The sequence below is a fragment of the Pseudophryne corroboree genome, chromosome 4 (genome assembly GCF_028390025.1).
Source record: "Pseudophryne corroboree isolate aPseCor3 chromosome 4, aPseCor3.hap2, whole genome shotgun sequence".
NCBI lineage: Eukaryota > Metazoa > Chordata > Amphibia > Anura > Myobatrachidae > Pseudophryne > Pseudophryne corroboree.
In genome coordinates, this window is record NC_086447.1 from 10,593,439 (window position 1) to 10,619,750 (window position 26,312).

General features: G+C 47.2%; 1 protein-coding gene across 1 annotated transcript in view; it reads left to right on the forward strand.

Annotated features, from left to right (window-relative positions):
• Positions 1-6,441: 6,441 nt before the first annotated feature.
• The window catches only part of LOC134908808 (fucolectin-like), an 86,579-nt gene continuing 66,708 nt past the window's right edge, over positions 6,442-26,312 (forward strand). The window contains exon 1 of the mRNA XM_063914930.1: positions 6,442-6,527. Within this exon, the coding sequence (XP_063771000.1) occupies positions 6,467-6,527 (61 nt within the window). The 5' untranslated portion in view covers positions 6,442-6,466. The remainder of the gene's footprint in view (positions 6,528-26,312) is intronic.

Consider the following 26,312-nt stretch of genomic DNA (forward strand, 5'->3'; position numbering starts at 1 on the left):
TGCCCTGTATATAACACATGTAACTGTGACAGGGAAGGTGGCCCTTCTCAGCTCTGGCCCCATAGCAGCTGCACTCCCTGCACCTATGGTAGCTACACCCTGTATATAACACATGTAACTGTGACAGGGAAGATGGCTCCTCCCAGCTCTGGCCCCATAGCAGCTGCACTCCCTGCACCTATGGTAGTTACACCCTGTATATAACACATGTAACTGTGACAGGGAAGGTGGCCCCTCTCAGCTCTGGCCCCATAGCAGCTGCACTCCCTGCACCTATGGTAGCTACACCCTGTATATAACACATGTAACTGCGACAGGGAAGGTGGCCCCTCTCAGCTCTGGCCCCATAGCAGCTGCACTCCCTGCAGCTATTGTAGCTATGCCCTGTATATAACACATGTAACTGTGACAGGGAAGGTGGCCCCTCTCAGCTCTGGCCCCATAGCAGCTGCACTCCCTGCACCTATGGTAGCTACACCCTGTATATAACACATGTAACTGCGACAGGGAAGGTGGCCCCTCTCAGCTCTGGCCCCATAGCAGCTGCACTCCCTGCACCTATGGTAGCTACACCCTGTATATAACACATGTAACTGTGACAGGGAAGGTGGCCCCTCTCAGCTCTGGGCCCCATAGCAGCTGCACTCCCTGCACCTATGGTAGCTACACCCTGTATATAACACATGTAACTGTGACAGGGAAGATGGCCCCTCTCAGCTCTAGGCCCCATTACAACTGAACTGCCTGCACCTATGGTAGCTACTCCCCGTATATAACACATGTAACTGTGACAGGGAAGGTGGCCCCTCTCAGCTCTGGGCCCCATAGCAGCTGCATTCCCTGCACCTATGGTAGCTACACCCTGTATATAACACATGTAACTGTGACAGGGAAGGTGGCCCCTCTCAGCTCTGGCCCCATAGCAGCTGCACTCCCTGCACCTATGGTAGCTGCACCCTGTATATAACACATGTAACTGTGACAGGGAAGGTGGCCTCTCTCAGCTCTGGCCCCATAGCAGCTGCACTCCCTGCACCTATGGTCGCTACACCCTGTATATAACACATGTAACTGCGACAGGGAAGGTGGCCCCTCTCAGCTCTGGGCCCCATAGCAGCTGCACTCCCTGCACCTATGGTTGCTACACCCTGTATATAACACATGTAACTGTGACAGGGAAGGTGGCTCCTCTCAGCTCTGGCCCCATAGCAGCTGCACTCCCTGCACCTATGGTAGCTACACCCCTGTATATAACACATGTAACTGTGACAGGGAAGGTGGCCCCTCTCAGCTCTGGCCCCATAGCAGCTGCACTCCCTGCACCTATGGTAGCTACACCCCTGTATATAACACATGTAACTGTGACAGGGAAGGTGGCCCCTCTCAGCTCTGGCCCCATAGCAGCTGCACTCCCTGCACCTATGGTAGCTACACCCTGTATATAACACATGTAACTGCGACAGGGAAGGTGGCCCCTCTCAGCTCTGGCCCCATAGCAGCTGCACTCCCTGCAGCTATTGTAGCTATGCCCTGTATATAACACATGTAACTGTGACAGGGAAGGTGGCCCCTCTCAGCTCTGGCCCCATAGCAGCTGCACTCCCTGCACCTATGGTAGCTACACCCTGTATATAACACATGTAACTGTGACAGGGAAGATGGCTCCTCCCAGCTCTGGCCCCATAGCAGCTGCACTCCCTGCACCTATGGTAGTTACACCCTGTATATAACACATGTAACTGTGACAGGGAAGGTGGCCCCTCTCAGCTCTGGCCCCATAGCAGCTGCACTCCCTGCACCTATGGTAGCTACACCCTGTATATAACACATGTAACTGCGTCAGGGAAGGTGGCCCCTCTCAGCTCTGGCCCCATAGCAGCTGCACTCCCTGCAGCTATTGTAGCTATGCCCTGTATATAACACATGTAACTGTGACAGGGAAGGTGGCCCCTCTCAGCTCTGGCTTCATAGCAGCTGCACTCCCTGCACCTATGGTAGCTACACCCTGTATATAACACATGTAACTGTGACAGGGAAGATGGCTCCTCCCAGCTCTGGCCCCATAGCAGCTGCACTCCCTGCACCTATGGTAGTTACACCCTGTATATAACACATGTAACTGTGACAGGGAAGGTGGCCCCTCTCAGCTCTGGCCCCATAGCAGCTGCACTCCCTGCACCTATGGTAGCTACACCCTGTATATAACACATGTAACTGCGACAGGGAAGGTGGCCCCTCTCAGCTCTGGCCCCATAGCAGCTGCACTCCCTGCAGCTATTGTAGCTATGCCCTGTATATAACACATGTAACTGTGACAGGGAAGGTGGCCCCTCTCAGCTCTGGCCCCATAGCAGCTGCACTCCCTGCACCTATGGTAGCTACACCCTGTATATAACACATGTAACTGCGACAGGGAAGGTGGCCCCTCTCAGCTCTGGCCCCATAGCAGCTGCACTCCCTGCAGCTATTGTAGCTATGCCCTGTATATAACACATGTAACTGTGACAGGGAAGGTGGCCCCTCTCAGCTCTGGCCCCATAGCAGCTGCACTCCCTGCACCTATGGTAGCTACACCCTGTATATAACACATGTAACTGTGACAGGGAAGGTGGCCCCTCTCAGCTCTGGGCCCCATAGCAGCTGCACTCCCTGCACCTATGGTAGCTACACCCTGTATATAACACATGTAACTGTGACAGGGAAGGTGGCCCCTCTCAGCTCTGGGCCCCATAGCAGCTGCACTCCCTGCACCTATGGTAGCTACACCCTGTATATAACACATGTAACTGCGACAGGGAAGGTGGCCCCTCTCAGCTCTGGCTCCATAGCAGCTGCACTCCCTGCACCTATGGTAGCTACACCCTGTATATAACACATGTAACTGTGACAGGGAAGGTGGCCCCTCTCAGCTCTGGGCCCCATAGCAGCTGCACTCCCTGCACCTATGGTAGCTACACCCTGTATATAACACATGTAACTGTGACAGGGAAGGTGGCCCCTCTCAGCTCTGTCCCCCATAGCAGCTGCACTCCCTGCACCTATGGTAGCTACACCCTGTATATAACACATGTAACTGTGACAGGGAAGGTGACCCCTCTCAGCTCTGGCCCCATAGCAGCTGCACTCCCTGCACCTATGGTAGCTACACCCTGTATATAACATATGTAACTGTGACAGGGAAGGTGGCTCCTCTCAGCTCTGGCCCCATAGCAGCTGCACTCCCTGCAGCTATTGTAGCTATGCCCTTGCGTATAGAGATAGAGAGAGAGAGAGATCCAAAATATCCACACCATGAGGTTCCAGCAGGGGCTATGTTGAAGATAAAACCAGCACTCCACTAAACAGTATTAATGTAATCCATAAAACGTGCAAAATCAGCATATTAGGCAAGTAAAGTTCCTTCTTGTAGGCATATCATATTGATTATCTCACAGAACGAGTCTATCCTGGGAATATTCCTCCTTCCCGGGGAGCTGAGACTGGGTTGGCTGCATATCCCCAGGATGGGTTCGTTCTGTGAGATAATCATTAGGCTATGTCTATAAGAATGAACTGTTCTTGCCTAATATGCTGATTTTGCATCACGTCACTTACCGGTGCTCAGCGGTCACATCCTCAGCCTGGCAGCATGTTCAGTGATTGCCTGCAATGTGCAGAGACTCTCTCCAGTATGTACAATATTGTTTTCCCACCATCTATGGAGTACGGGTGCCGCCATGTTGCTTTGGATCAGCTGATTGCAAGTCCTCCAACCACAAACATTGGTTAGTCACATGACTCCGCTGTCCAATGGATAACCAGCAAGGGGATAAAAGGGCTAGACAAAGCTCTATCAAATTGCCCAGGACACCTTTATTCATCTCATGTTCCTGGTGTCCTGTTTATTACCACCAATTCCAAGTTCTAGCAGGATTACCAGCACTGTGATCCAGCTGTAAGTATTTCACCTGCATTAAGATTCCAGCCGTATTGCCAGCTCAGTGTTCCCAGCACTAAGTACTTGTATATGTATTGTGATTCCAGCAGCTACGTGTTCTCTCCAGTGTGTTCTACAGTGCTATTCCAGTCCCAGAGCTATCTATCCAGTGTCTACGTGTGTATACTGCAGTTCCAGCTGTCTCACCGGTTCCAGTAGGATTCAAGATTATCATCTTCCAGGCTGAGTCCAGTTCCAGCTGTCTCTCCGGTTCCAATCTGGTTCAAGTTTATCATCTTCCTGGCTGAGTCCAGTTCCAGCTGTCTCTCCGGTTCCAATCTGGTTCAAGTTTATCAGCTTCCAGGCTGAGTTCAGTTCCAGCTGTCTCTCCGGTTCCAATCTGGTTCAAGTTTATCATCTTCCAGGCTGAGTTCAGTTCCAGCTGTCTCTCCGGTTCTAATCCGTTTCAAGTTTATCATCTTCCAGGCTGAGTTCAGTTCCAGCTGTCTCTCCGGTTCTAATCCGATTCAAGTTTATCAACTTAACAGGCTGACTCCAGTTCCAGCTGTTTCTCCATTTCCAGTCTGGTTCAAGTTTATCAGCTTCCAAGTTCTGATTCCAGTTCCAGCTGTTACTCCGGTTCCAGTCTGTGACAAGCATATCAGCTTCCAGGCTGAATCCAGTTACAGCTGTCTCAAGTCTGGTTCAAGTTAAACAGCTTCCAAGTTATCTCCAATTCCAGTTGCCTCACTGGTTCCAGTCCGGTTCTAGTGAATGCTTCTTATAGCTGTCATCTGTTTCAGCTATTTACTAAGCACAGACTTGTTCAAACCTAGACTGTTCCATGTTTAATTCAATTGCCGTATGTCTTCCATGCAAATCTTGAATAAATATGCTTAAAAATATTGGGGGTCATTCCGAGTTGATCGCTCACTGCCGATTTTCACAGCACAGCGATCAGGTGAAAAAAAATGGCATTTCTGCGCATGCGTATGCCCCATAATGTGCACGCGCGACGTACGGGTACAAAGCTCTTTGTGGTTGTGCTCAGGTTCTAGCGAAGTTTTCCTTCGCACTGGCGGCCGCAAGAAGATTGACAGGAAGGGGCGTTTCTGGGTGTCAATTGACTGTTTTCAGGGAGTGTTTGCAAAAACACAGGCGTGTCTGAAAAAATGAAGGCGTGGCTGGGCGTTCGCTGGGCGGGTGTATGACGTCAAATCCAGACACGAATAGGCTGAAGTGATCGCATGCACAGAGTAGGTTCAGAGCTACTCTGAAAGTCCACATACTGTTTTGCAGAGCTCGGCTGCACAGGCGTTCACACTTCTGCTAAGCTAAAATACACTCCCCAGTGGGCGGCGGCATAGCGTTTGCATGGCTGCTAAAACTAGCTAGCGAGCGATCAACTTGGAATGACCCCCATTATCATCTCCCATTGTTCCTTGTGTCAAAGACATACATTACCTACGTCCACTGAGTTTCCTGCACCATGGGGTCATTCCGAGATGATCATTCACTAGCTACTTTTAGCAGCCGTGCAAACGCATAGTCGCCGCCCACAGGGGAGTGTATTTTCGCTTTGCAAGTGTACGAACGTGTGTGCAGCTGAGCGTCTGCAAACACATTTTGTGCAGTTTCAGAGTAGTGCTGGACTTACTCAGCCCTTGCGATCACTTCAGTCTTTTTGGTGTTGGAATTTACGTCAGACACCCGCCTTCCAAATGCTTGGACACGCCTGCGTTTTTCCAAACACTCCCAGAAAACGGTCAGTTGACATCCATAAACGCCATCTTCCTGTCAATCTCCTTGCAATCGGCTGTGTGAATGGATTCTTCGTTAAATCCATCGCTCAGCAACGATCCGATTTGTACCCGCACGACGCGAGTGCACATTGCGGTGCATGCGCAGTAGAAACCTGATCGCTGCGCTACGAGAATCGGCAGCGAGCGATCAACTCGTAATGACCCCCCATGTGCCTACTACAGGACCACACATAGATTCAAACTTGGGTTCACTAAATACCATACTTCCCAACACTGGGAGAATGGAAGGAGGGACACATTGGCGAGGCGAAGCTGCGCCCGCTCGAAAAGGGGGTGTGACCTATAGAAAAGGGGCGTGTATATATATATATATATATATATATAGCACAATTTAATACATTAATGTTAATTATCTAATTGTTTAGGAATAAAAAAATAATAAGAAAATACTGCCCTTGTGTATAATAATAATTGCTGTATAACGCTGTGCCTGTTCATTACTAGGCAATGTTGGTAATACTGGGGATTATTACATATAAGACTGCTCCTGGGATTTATTACGAGATATTAGTACATGTAACATTTTCCACGTGAAACTTGAGATAAAGCCAATTATACCAGGATGCAGTGTAGCTCCTCCCATTATCATTGTATCTTCTGGTATAAACGAGGTGTCATCACTGGAGATTATACCAGGATGCAGTCTAGCTCCTCCCATTATCATTGTATCTTCTGGTATAAATGAGGTGTCATCACTGGAGATTATACCAGACACCAGACATCAGACATGAGATCAGCTGCTTCCTCTCTTCTCCTGGGGCTGGTCCTGCTCTCAGCAGTGACTGCTGGTAAGTGACAGATTAACTGCAAACGCCTTGGAGAGAGATAAAGTAGCAGCCAATCAGCTCCTAACTGCCATGTTACAGGCTGCATCTGAAAAATGACAGTAAGGAGCTGATTGGTTGGTACTTTATCTTCATCCGTTTTATCTCTCTCAGGGCTTAGAAAATATAGTGTAAACCATAAGGTGTCTCCCTTACAGCAATTTAAATTGCAATTTGCTGAGACCAACAAGGATTTGGGCATAAATAGGGCAGTGAGTGGAATGGACTTTAGGAAATTTCCCATTTCTCACTCGGTAGCGTCTTCCAGAGAGGACACCCCCGGAATAGGATGTGGCACCATTCCCTCAGAGCACCAGAGGTGTAGCTGTGGGAGGTAATGGAGTCAGCTGCCACCGGGCTACTGCCTGTAGGGGGCACCTCTCCTCACACTCAGGGACACCATTCAGTTCTGGTAATTCAAAGCCACCGCTATCTCTTCCATGGCCGCCTGCCCCACTAGTCCCTGCACCTTACCACTCACATTCTCTTTATTATAGATGCACATTTTGAAAGCGTCAGACAGAGGATCAGAACCCACAACCTATTACACTGGAAGCAGACACCTCACTGATGGAGCTATCTGCTCCTATATAGGAAGCGCGAGAACTCTAACTATATGAAGTAACTTCTCTGACCATTAGACGTAACTTCATATAGTTAGAATTCTCATACTTCATATACAGGAGCAGATAGCTCCATCAGTAAGGTGCATGCTTCCAATGTAATAGGGCGTAGGTTCTAATCCTGGGTATGACGCTTGTAAAATAATTGTCAGAGAAATAATCAGCATTGTGATGACTGAGCAGATCTATGTAGTGTGCGGCTGAGCAGATCTATGTAGTGTGTGGCTGAGCAGATCTATGTAGTGTGTGACTGAGCAGATCTATGTAGTGTGTGGCTGAGCAGATCTATGTAGTGTGTGGCTGAGCAGATCTATGTAGTGTGTGACTGAGCAGATCTATGTAGTGTGTGGCTGAGCGGATCCATGTAGTGTGTGGCTGAGCAGATCCATGTAGTGTGTGGCTGAGCAGATCTATGTAGTGTGTGGCTGAGCGGATCCATGTAGTGTGTGGCTGAGCAGATCCATGTAGTGTGTGGCTGAGCAGATCTATGTAGTGTGTGGCTGAGCGGATCTATGTAGTGTGTGGCTGAGCAGATCTATGTAGAGTGTGGCTGAGCAGATCTATGTAGTGTGTGGCTGTGCACTATGAATCGACAACTCTAACTAGGTTCATATAATTAGAATCTGCAGCCTGGCTACGCAGGAGCAAATATCTCTATGAGTAAGGTGTCTGCCTTCTGTGAAACAGGGTATGGGTTTTAATTCTGGGTATGACTGCTAAGAAATGACCGCCGGTCACGCAATAAACACTCCTCCAATGGGGCTGTAATAATCTATTGAGAGTGTGCAATCTTTATGGAGGTGTGCAAAGTGACTGAGAGTGTGCAATCTGTATGGAGGTGTGCTATGTTATTGAGAGTGTGCAATCTGTATGGAAGTGTGCTATGTTATTGAGAGTGTGCAATCTGTATGAAGGTGTGCTATGTTATTGAAAGTGTGCAATCTGAATGGAGGTGTGCAATGTGACTGAGAGCATGTAACCTGTATGGAGGTGTGCTATGTGATTGAGAGTGTGCAATCTGTATGGAGGTGTGCTATGTGAGTGAGAGTGTGCAATCTGTATGGAGGTGTGCTATGTGATTGAGAGTGTGCAATGGAGGTGTGCTATGTGACTGAGAGTGTGCAATCTGTATGGAGGTGTGCTATGTGATTGAGAGTGTGCAATCTGTATGGAGGTGTGCTATGTGATTGAGAGTGTGCAATCTGTATGGAGGTGTGCTATGTGACTGAGAGTGTGCAATCTGTATGGAGGTGTGCTATGTGATTGAGAGTGTGCAATCTGTATGGAGGTGTGCTATGTGATTGAGAGTGTGCAATCTGTATGGAGGTGTGCTATGTGATTGAGAGTGTGCAATCTGTATGGAGGTGTGCTATGTGCTTGAGAGTGTGCAATCTGTATGGAGGTGTGCAGTGTGGCTGACAGTGTAAAATCTGTATGGAGGTGTGCAGTGTGGCTGACAGTGTAAAATCTGTATGGAGATGTGAAATGTGGCTGAGAGTGTGCAATCTGTATGCAGGTGTGCAATTTGTCTGCAAGTGTGCAATCTATGTGGAGGTGAGCAATGTGGCTTAGAGTGTGTAATCTGTATGGAGGTGTGCAATGTGGCTGAGAGTGTGCAATCTGTATGGAGGTGTGCAATGTGAAAGAGTGTATAATCTATGGAGGTGTGCTATGTGATTGAGAGTATGCAATCTGTATGAAGGTGTGCTATGTGATTGAGAATGTGCAATCTGTATGGAGGTATGTAGTGTGGCTGAGAGGGTGAAATCTGTATGGAGGTGTGCAATGTGGCTGTAAGTGTGAAATGTGGATGAGAGTGTGCAATCTGTTTGGAGGTGTGCAATGTGGCTAAGAGTGTACAATCTGTATGGAGGTGTGCAATGTTGCTGAGAGTGTGCAATCTGTATGGAGGTGTGCAGTGTGGCTGAGAGTGTGCAATCTGTATGGAGGTGTGCAGTGTGGTTGAGAGTGTGTAATCTGTATGGAGGTGTGCAATGTGACTTAGAGTATGCAATCTGTATGGAGATGTGCAATGTAGCTGTGAGTGTGCAATCTGTATGGAGGTGAGCTATGTAACTGAGAGTGTGCAATCTGTATGGAGGTGTGCAATGTGGCTGAGAGTGTGTAATCTCTATGGAGGTGTGCAATGTGACTGAGAGTATGCAATCTGTATGGAAGAGTGCAATGTGACAGAGTGTGCAATCTGTATGAAGGTGTGCAATGTGACAGAGTGTGCAATCTGTATGAAGGTGTGCTATGTCGCTGAGAGTGTGCAATCTGTATAGAGGTGTGCAATGTGCCTGATAGTGTGAAATATGAATGTTGGTGTGCAATGTGGCTGAGAGTGTGTAATCTCTATAGAGGTGTGCAATGTGACTGAGAGTATGCAATCTGTAAAGAGGAGTGCAATGTGACTGAGGGTGTGCAGTCTATATGAAGGTGTGCAATGTGGCTGTAAGTGTGCAATCTGTATGGAGGTGAGCAATGTGGCTGAGAATGTGCAATCTGTATGAAGGTGTGCAATGTTACTGAGAGTGTGCAATATCTATGGAGGTGAGCAATGTGGCTGAGAGTGTGCAATCTGTATGAAGGTGTGCATTGTTGCTGAGAGTGTGCAATCTCTATGGAGGAGTGCAAAGTGACTGAGAGTGTGCAATCAGAATGAAGGTGTGCAATGTGGCTGTAAGTGTGCAATCTGAATGGAGGTGAGCAATGTGGCTGAGAGTGTGCAATCTGTATGAAGGTGTGCAATGTGACTGAGAGTGTGCAACCTGTATGGAGGTGAGAAATGTGGCTGAGAGTGTGCAATCTGTACGAAGGTGTGAAATGTTGCTGAGAGTGTGAAATCTCTATGGAGGTGTGCAATGTGACTGAGAGTGTGCAATCTGTATGGAGGTGTGCAATTTGGCTGTAAGTGTGCAATCTGTATGGAGGTGTGCAATGTGACTGAGAGTGTGCAATCTGTATGGAGGTGAACAATGTGGCTGAGAGTGTGCAATCTGTATGAAGGTGTGCAATGTGGCTGTAAGTGTGCAATCTGTATGGAGGTGTGCAATGTTGCTGAGAGTGTGCAATCTCTATGGAGGAGTGCAATGTGACTGAGAGTGTGCAATCTGTATGAAGGTGTGAAATGTGGCTGTAAGTGTGCAATCTGTATGGAGGTGTGCAATGTGGCTCTGAGTGTGCAATCTGTAAAGAGGTGAGCAATGTGGCTGAGAGTGTGCAGTCTGTATGGAGGTGAGCTATGTGATTGAGAGTGTGCAATCTGTATGGAGGTGTGCTATGTGGCTGAGAGTGTGCAATCTGTATGGAGGTGTGCAGTGTGGCTGACAGTGTAAAATCTGTATGGAGATGTGAAATGTGGCTGAGAGTGTGCAATCTGTATGCAGGTGTGCAATTTGTCTGCAAGTGTGCAATCTGTGTGGAGGTGAGCAATGTGGCTTAGAGTGTGTAATCTGTATGGAGGTGTGCAATGTGGCTGAGAGTGTGCAATCTGTATGGAGGTGTGCAATGTGAAAGAGTGTATAATCTATGGAGGTGTGCTATGTGATTGAGAGTATGCAATCTGTATGAAGGTGTGCTATGTGATTGAGAATGTGCAATCTGTATGGAGGTATGTAGTGTGGCTGAGAGGGTGAAATCTGTATGGAGGTGTGCAATGTGGCTGTAAGTGTGAAATGTGGATGAGAGTGTGCAATCTGTTAGGAGGTGTGCAATGTGGCTAAGAGTGTACAATCTGTATGGAGGTGTGCAATGTTGCTGAGAGTGTGCAATCTCTATGGAGGTGTGCAACGTGACTGAGAGTGTGCAATCTGTATGGAGGTGTGTAATGTTGCTGAGAGTGTGCAATCTGTATGGAGGTGTGCAGTGTGGCTGAGAGTGTGCAATCTGTATGGAGGTGTGCAGTGTGGTTGAGAGTGTGTAATCTGTATGGAGGTGTGCAATGTGGATGAGAGTGTGTAATCTCTATGGAGGTGTGCAATGTGACTTAGAGTATGCAATATGTATGGAGATGTGCAATGTAGCTGTGAGTGTGCAATCTGTATGGAGGTGTGCTATGTAACTGAGAGTGTGCAATCTGTATGAAGGTGTGCAATGTGACTGAGAGTGTGTAATCTCTTTGGAGGTGTGCTATGTGATTGAGAGTATGCAATCTGTATGAAGGTGTGCTATGTGATTGAGAATGTGCAATCTGTATGGAGGTGTGCAATGTGACTAGGAGTATGCATTCTGTATGGAGATGTGCAATGTGGCTGTAAGTGTGCAATCTCTATGGAGGTGTGCAATATGGAAAAGAGTGTGCAATCTGTATGGAGGTGTGCAATGTTGCTGAGAGTGTGCAATCTCTATGGAGTTGTGCAATGTGGCTGTACGTGTGCAATGTGGCTGAGAGTGTGCAATCTGTATGGAGGAATGCATTGTGGCTGTACGTGTGCAATGTGGCTGAGAGTGTGCAATCTGTATGGAGGTGTGCAATGTGGCTCTGAATGTGCAATCTGTATCGAGGTGAGCAATGTGGCTGAGAGTGTGCAGTCTGTATGGAGGTTTGCTATGTGATTTAGAATGTGCAATCTGTATGGAGGTGTGCAATGTGACTAGGAGTATGCATTCTGTATGGAGATGTGCAATGTGGCTGTAAGTGTGCAATCTCTATGGAGGTGTGCAATATGGAAAAGAGTGTGCAATCTGTATGGAGGTGTGCAATGTTGCTGAGAGTGTGCAATCTCTATGGAGGTGTGCAATGTGGCTGTACGTGTGCAATGTGGCTGAGAGTGTGCAATCTGTATGGAGGTGTGCAATGTGGCTGTACGTGTGCAATGTGGCTAAGAGCATGTAACCTGTATGGAGGTGTGCTATGTGACTGAGAGTGTGCAATCTGAATGGAGGTGTGTAATGTGACTGAGATTGTGCAATCTGTATGGAGGTGTGCTATGTGACTGAGAGTGTGCAATCTGTATGGAGGTGTGCTATGTGATTGAGAGTGTGCAATCTGTATGGAGGTGTGCTATGTGATTGAGAGTGTGCAATCTGTATGGAGGTGTGCTATGTGATTGAGAGTGTGCAATGGAGGTGTGCTATGTGACTGAGAGTGTGCAATCTGTATGGAGGTGTGCTATGTGATTGAGAGTGTGCAATCTGTATGGAGGTGTGCTATGTGATTGAGAGTGTGCAATCTGTATGGAGGTGTGCTATGTGATTGAGAGTGTGCAATCTGTATGGAGGTGTGCTATGTGACTGAGAGTGTGCAATCTGTATGGAGGTGTGCTATGTGATTGAGAGTGTGCAATCTGTATGGAGGTGTGCTATGTGATTGAGAGTGTGCAATCTGTATGGAGGTGTGCTATGTGATTGAGAGTGTGCAATAAGTTTGGAGGTGTGCTATGTGATTGAGAGTGTGCAATCTGTATGGAGGTGTGCTATGTGATTGAGAGTGTGCAATCTGTATGGAGGTGTGCAGTGTGGCTGACAGTGTAAAATCTGTATGGAGATGTGAAATGTGGCTGAGAGTGTGCAATCTGTATGCAGGTGTGCAATTTGTCTGCAAGTGTGCAATCTGTGTGGAGGTGAGCAATGTGGCTTAGAGTGTGTAATCTGTATGGAGGTGTGCAATGTGGCTGAGAGTGTGCAATCTGTATGGAGGTTTGCAATGTGAAAGAGTGTATAATCTATGGAGGCTATGCTATGTGATTGAGAGTATGCAATCTGTATGAAGGTGTGCTATGTGATTGAGAATGTGCAATCTGTATGGAGGTATGTAGTGTGGCTGAGAGGGTGAAATCTGTATGGAGGTGTGCAATGTGGCTGTAAGTGTGAAATGTGGATGAGAGTGTGCAATCTGTTTGGAGGTGTGCAATGTGGCTAAGAGTGTACAATCTGTATGGAGGTGTGCAATGTTGCTGAGAGTGTGCAATCTCTATGGAGGTGTGCAATGTGACTGAGTGTGTGCAATCTGTATGGAGGTGTGCAATGTTGCTGAGAGTGTGCAATCTGTATGGAGGTGTGCAGTGTGGTTGAGAGTGTGTAATCTGTATGGAGGTGTGCAATGTGGATGAGAGTGTGTAATCTCTATGGAGGTGTGCAATGTGACTTAGAGTATGCAATCTGTATGGAGATGTGCAATGTGGCTGAGAGTGTGTAATCTCTATAGAGGTGTGCAATGTGACTGAGAGTATGCAATCTGTATGGAGGAGTGCAATGTGACTGAGGGTGTGCAGTCTATATGAAGGTGTACAATGTAGCTGTAAGTGTGCAATCTGTATGGAGGTGAGCAATGTGGCTGAGAATGTGCAATCTGTATGAAGGTGTGCAATGTGACTGAGAGTGTGCAATCTCTATGGAGGTGAGCAATGTGGCTGAGAGTGTGCAATCTGTATGAAGGTGTGAAATGTGGCTATAAGTGTGCAATCTGTATGGAGGTGTGCAATGTGGCTCTGAGTGTGCAATCTGTATAGAGGTGAGCAATGTGGCTGAGAGTGTGCAGTCTGTATGGAGGTGAGCTATGTGATTGAGAGTGTGCAATCTGTATGGAGGTGTGCTATGTGGCTGAGAGTGTGCTGTCTGTATGAAGGTGAGAAATGTGACTGAGAGTGTGCAATCTGTACGAAGGTGTGCAATGTTGCTGAGAGTGTGAAATCTCTATGGAGGAGTGCAATGTGACTGAGAGTGTGCAATCAGAATGAAGGTGTGCAATGTGGCTGTAAGTGTGCAATCTGAATGGAGGTGAGCAATGTGGCTGAGAGTGTGCAATCTGTATGAAGGTGTGCAATGTGACTGAGAGTGTGCAATCTGTATGGAGGTGAGAAATGTGACTGAGAGTGTGCAATCTGTACGAAGGTGTGCAATGTTGCTGAGAGTGTGAAATCTCTATGGAAGTGTGCAATGTGACTGAGAGTGTGCAATCTGTATGGAGGTGTGCAATTTGGCTCTAAGTGTGCAATCTGTATGGAGGTGAGCAATGTGACTGAGAGTGTGCAATCTGTATGGAGATATGCAATGTGATTGAGAATGTGCAATCTGTATGGAGGTGTGCTGTGTGGCTGAGAGAGTGCAATCTGTATGGAGGTGTGCAGTGTTGCTGAGAGTGTACAATCTGTATGTAGGGTGTGCAGTGTGGCTGAGAGTGTGCAATCTGTATGAAGGTGTGCAATGTGGCTGTGAGTTTGCAATCTGTATGGAGGTGTGCAATGTGCCTGAGAGTGTGCAATCTGTCTGGAGGTGTGCAATGTGGCTGAGAGTGTGAAATCTGTATGATGGTGTGCAATGTGGCTGAGAGTGTGTAATCTCTATGGAGGTGTGCAATGTGACTGAGAGTATGCAATCTGTATGAAGGTGTGCAATGTGGCTATAAGTGTTCAATCTGTATGGAGGTGAGCAATGTGGTTGAGAGTGTGCAATCTGTATGAAGGTGTGCAATGAGACTGAGAGTGTGCAATCTGTATGGAGGTGAGCAATGTGGCTGAGAGTGTGCAATCTGTATGAAGGTGTGCAATGTGACTGAGAGTGTGCAATCTATATGAAGGTGTGCAATGTGGCTGTTAGTGTGCAATCTGTATGAAGGTGTGCAATGTGACTGAGAGTGTGTAATCTCTTTGAAGGTGTGCTATGTGATTGAGAGTATGCAATCTGTATGAAGGTGTGCTATGTGATTGAGAATGTGCAATCTGTATGGAGGTGTGCAATGTGACTAGGAGTATGCATTCTGTATGGAGATGTGCAATGTGGCTGTAAGTGTGCAATCTCTATGGAGGTGTGCAATATGGAAAAGAGTGTGCAATCTGTATGGAGGTGTGCAATGTTGCTGAGAGTGTGCAATCTCTATGGAGGTGTGCAATGTGGCTGTACGTGTGCAATGTGGCTGAGAGTGTGCAATCTGTATGGAGGTATGCAATGTGGCTGTACGTGTGCAATGTGGCTGAGAGTGTGCAATCTGTATGGAGGTGTGCAATGTGGCTCTGAATGTGCAATCTGTATCGAGGTGAGCAATGTGGCTGAGAGTGTGCAGTCTGTATGGAGGTTTGCTATGTGATTGAGAATGTGCAATCTGTATGGAGGTGTGCAATGTGACTAGGAGTATGTATTCTGTATGGAGATGTGCATTGTGGCTGTAAGTGTGCAATCTCTATGGAGGTGTGCAATATGGAAAAGAGTGTGCAATCTGTATGGAGGTGTGCAATGTTGCTGAGAGTGTGCAATCTCTATGGAGGTGTGCAATGTGGCTGTACGTGTGCAATGTGGCTGAGAGTGTGCAATCTGTATGGAGGTGTGCAATGTGGCTCTGAATGTGCAATCTGTATCGAGGTGAGCAATGTGGCTGAGAGTGTGCAGTCTGTATGAAGGTGTGCAATGTTGCTGAGAGTGTGCAATCTCTATTAAGGAGTGCAATGTGACTGAGAGTGTGCAATCTATATGAAGGTGTGCAATGTGGCTGTTAGTGTGCAATCTGTATGAAGGTGTGCAATGTGACTGAGAGTGTGTAATCTCTTTGGAGGTTTGCTATGTGATTGAGAGTATGCAATCTGTATGAAGGTGTGTAATGTGACTAGGAGTATGCATTCTGTATGGAGATGTGCAATGTGGCTGTAAGTGTGCAATCTCTATGGAGGTGTGCAATATGGAAAAGAGTGTGCAATCTGTATGGAGGTGTGCAATGTTGCTGAGAGTGTGCAATTTCTATGGAGGTGTGCAATGTGGCTGTACGTGTGCAATGTGGCTGAGAGTGTGCAATCTGTATGGAGGTGTGCAATGTGGCTCTGAATGTGCAATCTGTATCGAGGTGAGCAATGTGGCTGAGAGTGTGCAATCTGTATGGAGGTGTGCAATGTGGCTGTACGTGTGCAATGTGGCTGAGAGTGTGCAATCTGTATGGAGGTGTGCAATGTGGCTCTGAATGTGCAATCTGTATGAAGGTGTGCAATGAGACTGAGAGTGTGCAATCTGTATGGAGGTGAGCAATGTGGCTGAGAGTGTGCAATCTGTATGAAGGTGTGCAATGTGACTGAGAGTGTGCAATCTATATGAAGGTGTGCAATGTGGCTGTTAGTGTGCAATCTGTATGAAGGTGTGCAATGTGACTGAGAGTGTGTAATCTCTTTGAAGGTGTGCTATGTGATTGAGAGTATGCAATCTGTATGAAGGTGTGCTATGTGATTGAGAATGTGCAATCTGTATGGAGGTGTGCAATGTGACTAGGAGTATGCATTCTGTATGGAGATGTGCAATGTGGCTGTAAGTGTGCAATCTTTATGGAGGTGTGCAATATGGAAAAGAGTGTGCAATCTGTATGGAGGTGTGCAATGTTGCTGAGAGTGTGCAATCTCTATGGAGGTGTGCAATGTGGCTGTACGTGTGCAATGTGGCTGAGAGTGTGCAATCTGTATGGAGGTATGCAATGTGGCTGTACGTGTGCAATGTGGCTGAGAGTGTGCAATCTGTATGGAGGTGTGCAATGTGGCTCTGAATGTGCAATCTGTATCGAGGTGAGCAATGTGGCTGAGAGTGTGCAGTCTGTATGGAGGTTTGCTATGTGATTGAGAATGTGCAATCTGTATGGAGGTGTGCAATGTGACTAGGAGTATGCATTCTGTATGGAGATGTGCATTGTGGCTGTAAGTGTGCAATCTCTATGGAGGTGTGCAATATGGAAAAGAGTGTGCAATCTGTATGGAGGTGTGCAATGTTGCTGAGAGTGTGCAATCTCTATGGAGGTGTGCAATGTGGCTGTACGTGTGCAATGTGGCTGAGAGTGTGCAATCTGTATGGAGGTGTGCAATGTGGCTGTACGTGTGTAATGTGGCTGAGAGTGTGCAATCTGTATGGAGGTGTGCAATGTGGCTCTGAATGTGCAATCTGTATGAAGGTGTGCAATGAGACTGAGAGTGTGCAATCTGTATGGAGGTGAGCAATGTGGCTGAGAGTGTGCAATCTGTATGAAGGTGTGCAATGTGGCTGTTAGTGTGCAATCTGTATGAAGGTGTGCAATGTGACTGAGAGTGTGTAATCTCTTTGAAGGTGTGCTATGTGATTGAGAGTATGCAATCTGTATGAAGGTGTGCTATGTGATTGAGAATGTGCAATCTGTATGGAGGTGTGCAATGTGACTAGGAGTATGCATTCTGTATGGAGATGTGCAATGTGGCTGTAAGTGTGCAATCTTTATGGAGGTGTGCAATATGGAAAAGAGTGTGCAATCTGTATGGAGGTGTGCAATGTTGCTGAGAGTGTGCAATCTCTATGGAGGTGTGCAATGTGGCTGTACGTGTGCAATGTGGCTGAGAGTGTGCAATCTGTATGGAGGTATGCAATGTGGCTGTACGTGTGCAATGTGGCTGAGAGTGTGCAATCTGTATGGAGGTGTGCAATGTGGCTCTGAATGTGCAATCTGTATCGAGGTGAGCAATGTGGCTGAGAGTGTGCAGTCTGTATGGAGGTTTGCTATGTGATTGAGAATGTGCAATCTGTATGGAGGTGTGCAATGTGACTAGGAGTATGCATTCTGTATGGAGATGTGCATTGTGGCTGTAAGTGTGCAATCTCTATGGAGGTGTGCAATATGGAAAAGAGTGTGCAATCTGTATGGAGGTGTGCAATGTTGCTGAGAGTGTGCAATCTCTATGGAGGTGTGCAATGTGGCTGTACGTGTGCAATGTGGCTGAGAGTGTGCAATCTGTATGGAGGTATGCAATGTGGCTGTACGTGTGCAATGTGGCTGAGAGTGTGCAATCTGTATGGAGGTGTGCAATGTGGCTCTGAATGTGCAATCTGTATCGAGGTGAGCAATGTGGCTGAGAGTGTGCAGTCTGTATGAAGGTGTGCAATGTTGCTGAGAGTGTGCAATCTCTATTAAGGAGTGCAATGTGACTAAGAGTGTGCAATCTATATGAAGGTGTGCAATGTGGCTGTTAGTGTGCAATCTGTATGAAGGTGTGCAATGTTACTGAGAGTGTGTAATCTCTTTGGAGGTGTGCTATGTGATTGAGAGTATGCAATCTGTATGAAGGTGTGTAATGTGACTAGGAGTATGCATTCTGTATGGAGATGTGCAATGTGGCTGTAAGTGTGCAATCTCTATGGAGGTGTGCAATATGGAAAAGAGTGTGCAATCTGTATAGAGGTATGCAATGTGGCTGTACGTGTGCAATGTGGCTGAGAGTGTGCAATCTGTATGGAGGTGTGCAATGTGGCTCTGAATGTGCAATCTGTATCGAGGTGAGCAATGTGGCTGAGAGTGTGCAGTCTGTATGGAGGTTTGCTATGTGATTGAGAATGTGCAATCTGTATGGAGGTGTGCAATGTGACTAGGAGTATGCATTCTGTATGGAGATGTGCATTGTGGCTGTAAGTGTGCAATCTCTATGGAGGTGTGCAATATGGAAAAGAGTGTGCAATCTGTATGGAGGTGTGCAATGTTGCTGAGAGTGTGCAATCTCTATGGAGGTGTGCAATGTGGCTGTACGTGTGCAATGTGGCTGAGAGTGTGCAATCTGTATGGAGGTATGCAATGTGGCTGTACGTGTGCAATGTGGCTGAGAGTGTGCAATCTGTATGGAGGTGTGCAATGTGGCTCTGAATGTGCAATCTGTATCGAGGTGAGCAATGTGGCTGAGAGTGTGCAGTCTGTATGAAGGTGTGCAATGTTGCTGAGAGTGTGCAATCTCTATTAAGGAGTGCAATGTGACTAAGAGTGTGCAATCTATATGAAGGTGTGCAATGTGGCTGTTAGTGTGCAATCTGTATGAAGGTGTGCAATGTTACTGAGAGTGTGTAATCTCTTTGGAGGTGTGCTATGTGATTGAGAGTATGCAATCTGTATGAAGGTGTGTAATGTGACTAGGAGTATGCATTCTGTATGGAGATGTGCAATGTGGCTGTAAGTGTGCAATCTCTATGGAGGTGTGCAATATGGAAAAGAGTGTGCAATCTGTATGGAGGTGTGCAATGTTGCTGAGAGTGTGCAATTTCTATGGAGGTGTGCAATGTGGCTGTACGTGTGCAATGTGGCTGAGAGTGTGCAATCTGTATGGAGGTGTGCAATGTGGCTGTACGTGTGCAATGTGGCTGAGAGTGTGCAATCTGTATGGAGGTGTGCAATGTGGCTCTGAATGTGCAATCTGTATCGAGGTGAGCAATGTGGCTGAGAGTGTGCAGTCTGTATTGAGGTTTGCTATGTGATTGAGAGTATGCAATCTGTATGGAGATATGCAATGTGGCTGAGAGTGTGCAATCTGTATATACAGTAGGTGTGTAAAGTGGCTGAGAGTGTGAAATCTCTATGAAGGTGTGCAATGTGGCTGAGAGTGTGAAATCTCTATGAAGGTGTGCAATGTGACTGAGAGTATGCAATCTCTATGGAGGAGTGCAATGTGACTGAGAGTGTGTAATCTGTATGAAGGTGTGCAATGTGACAGAGAGTGTGCAATCTGTATGAAGGTGTGCAATGTTGCTGAGAGTGTGCAATCTCTATGGAGGTGTGCAATGTGACTGAGAGTGTGCAATCTATATGGAGGTGTGCAATTTGGCTGTAAGTGTGCAATCTGAATGGAGGTGAGCAATGTGACTGAGATTGTGCAATTTGTATGGAGGTGTGCAATGTGGCTAAGAGTGTGCAATCTGTATGGAGGTGAGTAATGTGGCTGAGAGAGTGAAATTTGTATGTTGGTGTGCAATGTGGCTGAGAGTGTGTAATCTCTATGGAGGTGTGCAATGTGACTGAGAGTATGCAATCTGTATGGAGGAGTGCAATGTGGCTGTTAGTGTGCAATCTGTATGGAGATGTGCTATGTAACTGGGAGTGTTCAATCTGTATGGAGGTGTGCAAAGTGGCTCTGAGTGTGCAATCTGTATGAAGGTGTGCAATGTGACTGAGAGTGTGTAATTTCTATGGAGGTGTGCTATGTGATTGAGAGTATGCAATCTGTATGAAGGTGTGCTATGTGATTGAGAATGTGCAATCTGTATGGAGGTGTGCAATGTGACTGGGAGTGTGCAATCTGTATGGAGGTGTGCAATATGGAAAAGAGTGTGCAATCTGTATGGAGGTGTGCAATGTTGCTGAGAGTGTGCAATATGGAAAAGAGTGTGCAATGTGACTGAGAGTGTGCAATGTGGCTGAGAGTGTGCAATCTGTATGGAGGTGTGCAATGTGACTGAGAGTGTGCAATCTGTATGGAGGTGTGCAATGTGGCTCTGAATGTGCAATCTGTATAGAGGTGAGCAATGTGGCTGAGAGTGTGCAATCTGTATGGAGGTGTGCTATGTGATTGAGAGTATGCAATCTGTATGGAGATATGCAATGTGGCTGAGAGTGTGCAATCTGTATATACAGTAGGTGTGTATAGTGTCTGAGAGTGTGCAATCTGTATTGAGGTGTGCAATGTGGCTCTGAGTGTGCAATCTGTATGAAGGTGTGCAATGTGACTGAGAGTGTGTAATCTCTATGGAGGTGTGCTATGTGATTGAGAGTATGCAATCTGTATGAAGGTGTGCTATGTGATTGAGAATGTGCAATCTGTATGGAGGTGTGCAATGTGACTGGGAGTGTGCAATCTGTATGGAGGTTTGCAATATGGAAAAGAGTGTGCAATCTGTATGGAGGTGTGCAATGTTGCTGAGAGTGTGCAATATGGAAAAGAGTGTGCAATGTGACTGAGAGTGTGCAATGTGGCTGAGAGTGTGCAATCTGTATGGAGGTGTGCAATGTGACTGAGAGTGTGCAATCTGTATGGAGTTGTGCAATGTGGCTCTGAATGTGCAATCTGTATAGAGGTGAGCAATGTGGCTGAGAGTGTGCAATCTGTATGGAGGTGTGCTATGTGATTGAGAGTATGCAATCTGTATGGAGATATGCAATGTGGCTGAGAGTGTGCAATCTGTATATACAGTAGGTGTGTAAAGTGTCTGAGAGTGTGTAATCTGTATTGAGGTGTGCAATGTGGCTGAGAGTGTGTAATCTCTATGGAGGTGTGCAATGTGACTGAGAGTATGCAATCTGTATGGAGGTGTGCAATGTGACTGAGAGTGTGCAGTCTGTATTAAGGTGTGCAATGTGGCTGTAAGTGTGCAATCTGTATGGAGGTGAGCAATGTGGCTGAGAGTGTGCAATCTGTATGAAGGTGTGCAATGTGACTGAGAGTGTGCAATCTGTATGGAGGAGTGCAATGTGACTGAGAGTGTGTAATCTGTATGAAGGTGTGCAATGTGACTGAGAGTGTGCAATGTGTATAGAGGTGAGCAATGTGGCTCAGATTGTGCAATTTGTATGGAGGTGTGCAATGTGGCTAAGAGTGTGCAATATGTATGGAGATGTGCAATGTGGCTCTGAGTGTGCAATCTGTATGAAGGTGTGCAATGTGGCCGAGAGTGTGTAATCTCTATGGAGGTGTGCAATGTGACTGAGAGTATGCAATCTGTATGGAGGAGTGCAATGTGGTTGTTAGTGTGCAATCTGCATGAAGGTGTACAATGTGGCTGTAAGTGTGCAATCTGTATGGAGGTGAGCAATGTGACTGAGATTGTGCAATCTGTATGAAGGTGTGCAATGTGACTGAGAGTGTGCAATCTGTATGGAGGTGTGCTATGTGATTGAGAATGTGCAATCTGTATGGAGGTATGCAGTGTGGCTGAGAGTGTGTAATCTCTATGGAGGTGTGCAATGTGACTGAGAATGTGCAATCTGTATGGAGGTATGCAGTGTGGCTGAGAGGGTGAAATCTGTATGGAGGTGTGCAATGTGATTGGGAGTGTGCAATCTGTATGGAGATGTGCAATGTGGCTGTAAGTGTGCAATCTGTATGGAGGTGTGCAATGTGGCTGAGAGTGTGCAATCTGTATGGAGGTGTACAATGTGGCTGAGAGTGTGCAATCTGCATGGAGGTGTGCAATGTGGCTGAGAATAAGCAATTTGTGTGGAGGTGTGCAATGTGACGTGAGAGTTTGCAATCTGTATGGAGGCGTGCCAAGTATTTTTGAGTGTGCAATCTCTGTGGAGGTGGGCTATGTGACTGAGAGTGTGCAATCTGTATGGAGGTGTGCAATGTGACTGAGAGTGTGCAACCTGTATGGAGGTGTGCTATGTGATTGAGAGTATGCAATCTGTATGGAGGTGTGCTATGTGATTGAGAATGTGCAATCTGTATGGAGGTGTGCAGTGTGGCTGAGAGTGTGCAATCTGTATGTAGGTGTGCAATGTGTCTGAAAGTGTGTAATCACCATGGAGGTGTGCAGTAGCGGATCTTGCCACGGGCAAGCAGGACTTTTGCCCGGGGCGCCGCCTTCCGGAGGGCGCGGGCGCCATCCGGAGGGCGCCGCACCATGGCAAGATCCGCTGCTGCTGTAGTGCCCCCCGCTGCCACTGCCCGCTGCCCGCTGTGAAGGGAAACTAGATGCTACTGTTAGGGTCTCCTGCCCTGTGCTGCCACGTATTCATGGCAACCGGGAGACAAGTGCTAGCGGAGTTACTTGAGCGCAGCTGATACTCCGGTTCGGGTCTTTTGCTGTGCAGTGGTTATAGGCTCTGTGCACGGCAGGGGATCCGGTGCTGGTTTTTGTGCTCACAGTCTGTGAGGTCTGAGTGGGGCGTGGACAGCACCTGCTTTATAAGGCCTCTTCTCAGTTTAAGCAGATGCTGCTGAATCTTTGTTGGTTAGTCAGTTCCTGAAAGTTAGCCAGTACTGTGTAGCTTTGTATTTGTTTGTTGCTTACTGCAAATAGGCCTGGGGATTTGGTATTACACTCTGCCAATCCAGACCTAGCAGTAAGACTGGAGTCAGTCGTTTAGCTTGCTGGGGTTCTGTTACTACTCTGTGAACTTAGCAAGTTTGCGGCTGTATTCTAAGACTTGCCTGTCTAATCCTGTCTCACTGTGCTAGGTGTCAGGGGTCAGTTTAGTGGCAGTAAGCTGAACCTGTGCACTGCAAGTGAGAATTAGGATTGTGGAGACTCTCCTTGTGTCTATCATTCCATCTCTGACCAAGGAGTTTACTGCCACACCCGTTGGTAACCCTTTAGGGTTTTGCTGTTGCCCTTAGCAACAGCATTTCGGGTTCTCTACGTATTAAAACACAACATCTTGCTTTTCCCATCTGAGCATTTCTATTACAAGGGAGATACCCAGTTCCTTAGCCTCTGGGCTTCTCTGTTCACTTTGTGTGTATTTTGTTACCCTATCACCTTCTGTGTACGTTATGTCATATTCCCCAGTCTGTCTGTGAGTCCATTTGTTTTGCATACCTATCCGTTCAGACACCAGTACATTCCTGCAGGCACTGGTGTGCATAACATATTCAGCAGCCCAATATTCCTGTTGAAATTTTGTGGGAATATGGAGCATACCCCTCAAAATACGTTGCAATAGGTGGTCGATCAGGTGCAGGTCCTGACTCGACAATTTAATGATTTGTCCATTAAAATGCACACCTCCCAGGCTGCTGGCGGAGCTCCCGCAGCAGCAGCACCTGCAGGGGTTAAGGAGCCGAAAGTAAATCTCCCGGATCGTTTTTCTGGAGATCGCTCGCAGTTCTTTTGTTTCAAGGAGAGCTGCAAGCTATACTTCCGGCTTAGGCCTCAGTCTTCTGGGTCGGAGATTCAGCGGGTGGGCATAGTGATTTCCTTGCTACAAGGAGACCCACAGGTCTGGGCATATGGGTTGCAGCCTGACTGTCTGTCGCTTAAAAGTGTTGATGCTTTTTTTACGGCACTGGGCATGTTATATGATGACCCTGACAAGACGGCCTCAGCCGAGGCTCAGATTTCGATCCTTAGGCAAGGGCGAAGGCCAGTTGAGGTTTACTGTACGGAGTTTCGGAGGTTGGCCCATGATACCCAGTGGAATGACCCAGCCCTGAGACACCAGTACCGAAGAGGTCTTTCTAACCAGATAAAGGACCAACTGGTACAATATCCCTTGCCTGATAGCTTGGATCAGCTCATGCAGTTATCCATCCGGGTGGATAGACGGCTGAGAGAGCGTAGGCTTGAAAGGGAGACTGAGATTTCCTTCCTTCCCAAGGGAACCTCAGACTCTGAGGAATTTTCCGAGGAGCTTATGCAGATTGGGGCTACCCGCCTCTCCTCGCGTGAGAAGACGCGGAGGAGACAGCAGGGGTTGTGTTTGTACTGTGGGAATAAAGGTCATGTGGTAGTATCATGCCCCGAAAAGCCGGAAAACTTCAGGGCCTGAGGGTGATGGGAAATATCCTGTCAGGCCAGAAGTCAGAATTTCCCAAGAAGACTTTTATCATTCCGGTGACCTTGAAGATCCTCGGTCAAACTGTCAAGACTGAGGCCTTTGTGGACAGTGGGGCCGACGGGGTTTTTATGGACCGCCAATTCGCCCTGAAACACTCTGTTCCCTTAGTACCCTTGGCATCGGAAATTGAGATTTGTGGGTTAAACGGGGAATCATTATCCCAAGGTAAAATTACCTCTTGCACTAGCCAGATTTCTTTGTTTATTGGAGCCACACACTCTGAAAAATTGTCCTTTTATGTGACTGTCTGTACTTTTGCCCCATTGGTGTTGGGGTTACCCTGGTTAAGGGCTCATAATCCTCAATTTGACTGGGTCTCTGGGGAGATTCTTAGTTGGGGTACTGATTGTTTCAGGAGTTGCTTGAGCCTTCCAGTCAGGCTCTCGCAGCTAAGTTTGCCAGGATTGCCAGGGTGTTATGCAGATTTTGCGGACGTGTTCTCCAAAAAAGTTGCAGAGGTACTACCTCCCCATCGCCCCTATGACTGTGCCATTGATTTGTTGCCAAATGCTAAGCTTCCCAAGAGCAGGTTGTACTCCCTGTCACGTCCTGAGACTCAGGCTATGGCAGAGTACATTCAGGAGAACTTGGCTAAGGGATTTATCAGACCTTCACAGTCTCCAGTTGGGTCGGGGTTCTTCTTCGTGGGTAAAAAGGACGGTTCGTTGCGACCCTGCATCGACTTCAGGGAATTGAACCGTATCACGATTAAAAACTCATACACACTGCCTCTCATTTCGGTCTTGTTTGACCAGCTTCGTACTGCCACCATTTTTTCTAAGATTGACCTACGCGGTGCGTACAATCTAATCCGAATAAGAGAGGGGGATGAATGGAAGACTGCCTTTAATACCCACTCAGGGCATTATGAATATTTGGTGATGCCTTTTGGGCTCTGTAATGCCCCGGCAGTCTTCCAGGATTTCATGAATGATGTGCTCAGGGAATATTTGGATAGATTCTTAGTTGTATACTTAGATGACATCCTAATCTTCTCCCATTCCCTGGAGGAACATCGGAAGCATGTACGCTTAGTCCTCCAGAAACTCAGAGACCACCGGCTTGGGGCGAAGCTGGAGAAGTGCGAATTTGAAGTTCAGCAAATCGCATTTCTAGGATATATTATCTCCCCAGAAGGTTTCCAAATGGAGGGTTCCAAGGTACAGGCAGTCCTGGATTGGGTGCAGCCCACTAGTTTGAAGGCGCTTCAGCATTTCCTGGGCTTTGCAAATTTTTATAGACGATTTATCGCTGGATTTTCGTCTATAGTGGCGCCCTTGGTGGCACTCACTAAGAAAGGGGCGGATGTTGCTCACTGGTCTTGTGAGGCTAAAGCGGCTTTTGCCCATCTCAAAAGGGCATTTGTTTCGGCCAAGGTGCTGCGACACCCAGATCCAGAGCGTCCTTTTGTGGTGGAGGTGGATGCCTCTGAGATGGGTATTGGGGCAGTGCTTTCTCAGATGGGAGTGTCTGATAATCGCCTTCATCCCTGTGCTTACTTTTCCCGTAAATTTTCGCCTGCCGAGATGAATTATGACGTGGGTAACCGGGAATTGTTGGCTATTAAGGATGCACTCGAGGAGTGGAGACACTGGCTTGAGGGGGCTAAGTTTGTGGTCTCAATTCTCACTGACCATAAGAATCTGGCATATTTAGAGTCAGCGAAGCGTCTCAATGCCAGGCAGGCACGATGGGCTTTGTTTTTTGCTCGCTTTAATTTTTTGATAACATATCGCCCTGGGTCAAAAAACATCAAGGCTGATGCGCTCTCGCGGAGTTTTGCTCCAATCCAGGAGACCACCGAGGAGCCGTTGCCCATTGTTTCCCCATCATGTATTAAAGTGGGCATTACCCAGGACCTCTTATCATTAGTCCTTAGAGCAC